Raw genomic sequence first — 7,176 nt, 5'->3', positions numbered from 1 at the left:
AATCTCGTGAATGTCTAAAAGTGTGACTTATAGGCTAAAATCTTGATAAGGAGTTATAGGGTCATGAGTTATCCGATTTTATTTAGCAGCCCACTATCAGGGAAAATAAACTTATGTTTGGTAATAAAATTCTTGGTGAAAAGTTCGTGTCGAACCATAGTTGTTGCAGAGGAGAGAGAACACTTGCAACGATAATGGATTATTGTTTATTAAGTACTGATGAAAGTGCTGTTTTGGCAATCAAGAAAATCAATTTTAATTATGACGTGATGACAGAGAAAGTATTACATCCATAAATGGCACATACATTTTATTATATTGGACCAGAACCTCGTCAGCCAGGACACAAGGTTTCCCGCAAATAATGCAGTAACACTATGACAGAGCAAATTTGTAATAATCTATGCACAAGGAGATAAAGTCAGTATCATCGTATCAAAAAGATTCTTGTTTAAAGTCATTTTTCAATTCTGAGGTGATTGCAGAGATAGCCCAGTTCTGGTCGAGCCTCCATCCATGAAGAGAATGTAGTCTCAGCTGCAGAAGCACTGTAAAGGTAAGACCTGAACGTTATCAAGAAAAAATACCTCCTGCAGATTGATTCAAGGAGAGTTACTTAGCATAGATGACAGAACAACATAAAAAAAGTCGGAAAGAAACTCATATTTTGAAAGAAAAAACAAGGACAATGGATTCAACAACGAATCATATTTTAAGAAGGGAATAATGATGCAGGAGCAAAAGGTCAATCCAAACATAAATATTTAGTTGGGTATTAAAATATATGGGCCTTGGTAACTTCACAGGTCAAGACTAAATGGTTTGATTTGTGGGTTTCGATTTATAACGGCTCATACTCCCTTCGGTTCTTTTTTAATTGTTACACTTCTTTGATGGAGAACTAAGAAAATTGTGCAAAAAAAAAGGAAAAAGTACAATAAAAGAATGTTTGGTTTTGGTAAATGTTAAAGAAGCATTAAAATAATGTAAGGGAGAGAGAAATAGGGTAAGTGGGAAGGTTTTGGGTGGATTATTAAAATGGGTGGTGGAGTATATGAGGTGGAAAAGTGTGAAAAATTGATGTGATAGTCACCACATAAGGAAAAAGTAAAAGTGTAACAATTTTAAAAAAAGGGATAACGAGGAAAGTTTAATAATTAAAAGAAAACGAAGGGAATATATAATATTATGTATCATGTTTAGATCGAGAGTTCATCAGGGTTTTATTTCTCTTAGGGTTTATGTTAGTAGAATAATACTATATAAAGGGTCATTGTATTATTTTAGGGGGAGGATGTTTTATGATATTAAATATTGTGTTGAGCTTTTTGCTTGAATACTTAGTGTGGAAATTCTCACTGAGGTTCAAATAGGTTGTTAACTTGGAATTTAGGATTCTTGCTTTCCAAGTTCTATCCATCTATTATCAATTTGGATGGAGGGCGTTAAAAGTGATAAGGAAATTAGGTATGAGGTGCATGCATCACCCAATAGAAGAGTGGAAGCACAGGATCCATGTAAACAACCACCAAAGAGAACATATTGACTCATGCTACCGATCCCATTTTGATAGGATTTAGGCTATAAGCCTATGACGTTGCCTAGCACTTATGTCGTCATTGAAGAGGTTTTTGACATGTAAATAGAGATGTGATCTTGCTTTGAGGATAATAATAAAATCCTTAGTCATACTTTTGTAGAAACAATTTGCAACCTGTTGATCCCACCTAGTCTTGGTGATGGTGGGATCAAGTGCAGTGTCATTGATGTGATCCATGACTTGGACCTTTTGTGGATCAGGAGTAAGGAATAAAATACCAATATATTGCTCATGGTTTGAGCAAGAAGAAGGGAGGTATAGGTTAGTAATGGTAATGTGGTAGCGCTTCTTTCTCTTTAAACACCATCTTGTGTGGTCACGAAAAATATAGAGGGAAGGTGATGTAAAATTTGTCAGGGTAAGAGGACTACAAGGGAGACAGCCACGACAATCCGGTAAAAGAGGAGGCAGGTTTTAGAAGAGAGTGATAAGTAGGTTAGGGGCAATGGACCGATCGCTAAGATCACCATGCTAGAGTAGGTTTCGATCTCTAATGGGTGAGTGATTGCATAGCAAATACAAGTCTAAACACTATAATCCTAAGTAAACACAGCTGAAGAATATACTCCATATAGCTACGAAAATATACATCAACCAAATATTTACCTAGTATCTATCTACTATAAGTTTTGACATTGTATTTGGTCGACAAACAAGAACTATTTTTTTTTTTTTTGTAACCTTAAAAATTGACCCCTTTACGCTGTACATTCCGTTAACTTTTGTTAACCCTGTTAAAATTACAAAAATACCCTCACTTCATAAAAAAGAAAAAGTCAGATAAGGCAGTTGCCTTTAGTCCTCCTCGTACAAGACCCCTATGATCCTACCACCACAGCATCCCTCAAACATTCCAGCCCCAAAATCGTGAGCTCTCTAAGATTGCGTGACCATGCCATCTAGGCTCCACTACCAACATCAGAAGCTGGGTGCTTTGTTTCTCTATTCCCAACCTTTTCAACCAAAATTTTAGGCAACTCCTCCTACCTTATTATTTTAACATAACTATCCGTACTTTTTTACATAAGAACTCTATTGGATATTCCGTACCATTGATACTAGGAACGTGGTACGTGGCCGCGTTCACGTTACAGGAGACGTGTCTCGGAACGTGGTACGTGGTCTAGGATTCCATCTGGTTTACTCTAGAGGCTGCGTTCTGTGTTCCCGTTTCCATACCACGTTCCGGAACGTTCTACGTACCAGGTAACAATGTTCAGTACACTTAATATAAGGATTATATAAGAGAGGTCATTAATTATAATAGGATTTAATCTACATATTTTTAGCCTTTAAATAGGTTCATTAATCAATTCTTTAGACATCATGGATTTTACTTTCCTAGGATAGTTTTGTTATACTTCTCTTTGGTTACAATTCATGATTGTGTATAGTATCACTAATATGACATCTTAGCATCTAGAAAGTTGGTGGGCGTTATGAAGCTTCCTAAAACAAAGCATCATGCTCCTCACAACCTTAATTGGTTACATGATGGTCATAAGCTACAAGTCAAGAACAATGTTACCTAATTCGCTATCTAATTCGCCTTTTGAATTTGCCAATTCGCCCAAAATGAGCCAAAAATGAACCAAAACGACCATAATTCGCTTTTTTCAATTCGCGATTGGCAGGGAAATTAGGGAATCAGGTAACACTGGTCAAGAAGCAAGCTTTGATGAACATTCTCCATGGATACACTGCACAATTTGTGGTGTCACAGCTTACCTATGAGCGTTCGTTCTGTACTATTGGATTGTCCATAGCAATATAGCACAATGATGTAAAGAGTCTGGTTGCATCCATTACACCCTAACAAAAAGCTCTTGCTGTAGAGTTGTTGCTTATGCCTAATCTTGACAAGAAGAAAATGAAAGCTAATTTATTATTTCTGAGGCATGTACAACCTTCTGGCCTTGGTGACTACATATTCTAATCCTTGATTAAAAGATTAGTTCAAATTTGACCATTGTGCTACTTCACGACCAAGTGAATTGATGACTTGACTTGCAGATGATACTTAGGACAAGTTTACTTTCGGAAGGAGGGAAAGATAATCAGGTTCCGTTTTTGTAACTACTTTTTAAATTAACACTCTTGGTTTTACCTTACTATCGGACATGATTCAGTTGTTTTGGGACTTTGAACATGCTCCATTTATAGGATTTATTATTCGGCTACTTTAGTTCATCAGGTAATTCTTTAGATGTGTTTATTGGGCTTTTATTTTCCTAGATTATTTTTCCTTTTCCTTTGTTAGTGTAGGAAGGCGGAAGCAAGAATATTCTAACTATAGTAAATAGACCTAGGGTTGTATAATCAAGGTAGATTGACATTAATTGCTATTGAATTGATCTTTGGGTCTGCTTATTTTCTAAGTGTACTCTAGTGAATACTTTAGCATTTCCCTCTATGCTTGCGCTCTTCGAAACCCTCTAGACCTTGACATTTATAGTTCTCTTTGTTTAATTTTATTTCAGTCTTTTAATTATATTTGCTCTCTTCAGAAATTTAAACCACTTCACAGAATTCACAGAAACTTGAACCAATTTCTGTCATAACTGAGGGGTTATTGTGGCGTTTCAAAAGTCTGTCCAAAATACTGAGATAGGAAGCTCAAATTCAGGAAATTTAATATAAAGTTTTGCAATTTGGGTTAAATAAGGGCTCAATTAGGGGAAGTTCAGTTAAAATCAAAGACGCTGGACAGAGGTGGGGGTTTTGTGGTGGTAAGGCTATTGGGGTGCATGCTTGTATAGGAGGAAAGGAAGGAGAGGAAATGCTTTCTCTAATAATCAATACAATAGATTGAAATACCATTGATCTTTTTGAATTTGTTTCTTACAATCAGATGTTATTGTCAAATTTACAACATAACATGTACAATTTCACATAACACGATGCGCAAAACTGAAATGATTAAAAAGGTAATTCTTCCCATAATTTTTTATAAATTTTATTTCTTTCACAAGAGTGAAAAATAAAGATAAACGCAGAGTAGACATAAAATAATTCAAAGATATTACTTCGAGATAATGCTGCTGATTTGTCTAACCTTAATGCCTTCACACCCATATCAATAAGGGATGCCTGTTGTTCCTCATTGCCATGAGAGGCTTGCTTCAGTTCCTTAGTATAGGAGACAATGTCATCACGTATATGTCCAGCTCCTGCACATCTGTAAAGATAGAGCATACAAATAAAAAAATTACTAAAGCGACCAATGAAAAAGAATTGCACGCTAATCAAGTTCATTGGCTTAAACACACAGCTTCTTGCATTTAACATGATTCCTAGCACGACAGACACTTTTGGTGGGGGGAAAGGAGGTTGGAATACTTAGCTTAGTGACCAAGCACAACTCCATATACAATTGTAAGAACTCCATTACCAAGCTAAGCTTGGCCAAGTCGAAAGGAGAGAACCTTCCAATCTTAAGGTCTTAACCTTCCCCCCCCCCCCCCCACCCCAACTCCCAAAATGCCTAGGCCACTATCCACTTTGAGAGATTCGGGCCTGGTAGGGCCCTTCATCTTACCCTGTGATGCCCGGACTCGTCACTTTTCCCTGTCGTGTCTGTGTCAAACTGACCCAACCCGGGTGTGGACACAGAATACGAGTCAGACACGGCATGATCAAAATGGACACAGCAGATGCACAGTCCACAGCAGGCTTGAGAAAATAAGCAAATTGAGGACAGCATTTTGAGTGACAGCAAGCTGCACATATCTTTCTTCTCTCGTTTTTCTTAAATGTCGCATCTTTCTCTTTACCTCTCTCTTTCTGCCTCTCTCTCTCCAACTAATTAAATGTGGGCGGGTAAATTTAACTATTAAAGTCATGTGGAGGGTTTCCAAAAAGAAAAAAGTCATGGAGTATTATTCTCCGACTTTTCATTTTCCATTTCTTATCTCTTTTTAGAATTACCTGAGCAACTGTCTCTTTTTTTTTCGGGTAAACTTTTTCTCAGTCACAAAAACAGCTATAACATATTTAAAAAAATTATGTAAGCCAATATTTTTTTTTCCTCCAAGTTACTGGGTTCGCTGATTCCAAATTCAAAATTTGGATCCTTCTCAGACGTGTCCCAGTGTCCTTGATGGAATTTCCGGATTCGACACTCGGATCGGCACCTGTGTTGAACACTTGTACCTGAATCGGAGCATCATAAAGTTTACCTACCTACAAAAAAGTTGAAGAATTCCATATACAACTCTCTCTGTTCCAGACAAGGAAAAAGTATCATTAATCTATATAGAAGATATGCTAACCCAGATTTTACCCTAAATGACAAAAATTGCAAATTGTTCTCTTAAGTATGATCACGCCTTCTAACACCGTAATTATCCTTCTGTATTCTAATTTATATACCCAAGCCCATTTCCAATCATTTATGAAAGATTTATTGTGATGAGCTATAGCCTTTCTTTACTACTGGTGTGTCCTTCATTCCATCAACTTCAAGTGCATGGGACATAACATAACCCCATATAAGGTATTTCTTAACTGGAACTTGATCAATAATCCCACAAGGATTTGCGGCAAGAAACTAAACTATGAATATTCCACCTTTTCTCACCAACCACTACATCCAAAGGACTGCCAAGCACATAGGTTCCTCCTCCTGGTATGCCTACAAAACATGAAACTTTCTGATGAATACTCACCATGGGGAATAGGAAATGAGGCCCCTGGTTTTCCAAACAATTTATGTACATCTATTTCAAAGGATTGTTGCCATGTCAAAATTGTAGGAACTGACATTCCTAGTCTCTCAAAACTTCCATAACACATGAAAAAACATAAGGTATTCACCCTTCCGACGAATAGCTCGCTCTTTACTTGTAAATTCTTTTTGAAGGCAAATGAGATGGAAAAGAAGAATCAACAACCCGGTTATATTAGATTATAATATGGCAGCATTACTATGGTTCTCATACTGAATATTAGTGCTTTAACTTATCCTTTGAACCAAAAAGCGCCACAAACTATTGTGCTGTTTTTTTGTTTTTCTCCAATAAGCAATAAAGCTGAAAAAGACTCGAAGCTGTTTATTTCAGTACTAAGAAAAGGAATGGTATCAAGAAAGCATAAGGAAAGTAATCTGGAAACCCCCTAATTCTGTATTGTGTTTCATTTAAGAGGCGAAAGGAATGAAATTAGTTTTTTTTTGGTTGTGGTACCAGGGAGTTAAAAAAAAAAAACAAAATCCTCCCCTCTCACTAATTATCTTGCTTCCACACATGTGAGTCATGCCGTTCAACTTCTCTCATCCTCGACCATCATCAAAGTACTGAAAAAATCCCATTACCACCGCATCACCACCTAATCCACAAACACCACTTAAACACAGCCTACCACAACACCCCCCCTCCCCCCTTCCCCTAATGTTGACATGGATCCACCATGACAACAATGTAAGGTGATCAGCTTCAGCCTTGGAAACTCAAGATCAAGAGCTTCTATGTGTTGCAGTATCTGTCTCGGATTATCTCTCTTAGTTGGTCGTTGTCTAACTATCTACCATCTATGGTTGCAAGCAAGAAATTAAAACTCTGCCATTCCGTTATAGAATG

At 37.0% G+C, this 7,176-nt stretch overlaps 1 protein-coding gene across 2 annotated transcripts in view; it reads right to left on the bottom strand.

The window, feature by feature from the left end:
* Positions 1-226: 226 nt before the first annotated feature.
* Positions 227-7,176, bottom strand: part of LOC104894845 (uncharacterized) — a 44,916-nt gene continuing 37,966 nt past the window's right edge. For both annotated transcript variants that reach the window (XM_010681191.4, XM_010681192.4), the window contains exons 18-19: positions 4,656-4,778; positions 227-590 (exon numbers count right to left, since the gene is read on the bottom strand). In XM_010681191.4, the coding sequence (XP_010679493.1) occupies positions 458-590; positions 4,656-4,778 (256 nt within the window). In that variant the 3' untranslated portion in view covers positions 227-457. The remainder of the gene's footprint in view (positions 591-4,655; positions 4,779-7,176) is intronic.

The sequence above is a fragment of the Beta vulgaris genome, chromosome 5 (assembly GCF_026745355.1).
Source record: "Beta vulgaris subsp. vulgaris cultivar EL10 chromosome 5, EL10.2, whole genome shotgun sequence".
Taxonomy (NCBI): Eukaryota; Viridiplantae; Streptophyta; class Magnoliopsida; order Caryophyllales; family Amaranthaceae; genus Beta; species Beta vulgaris.
This window is presented reverse-complemented; position numbering and strand designations above follow the sequence as displayed.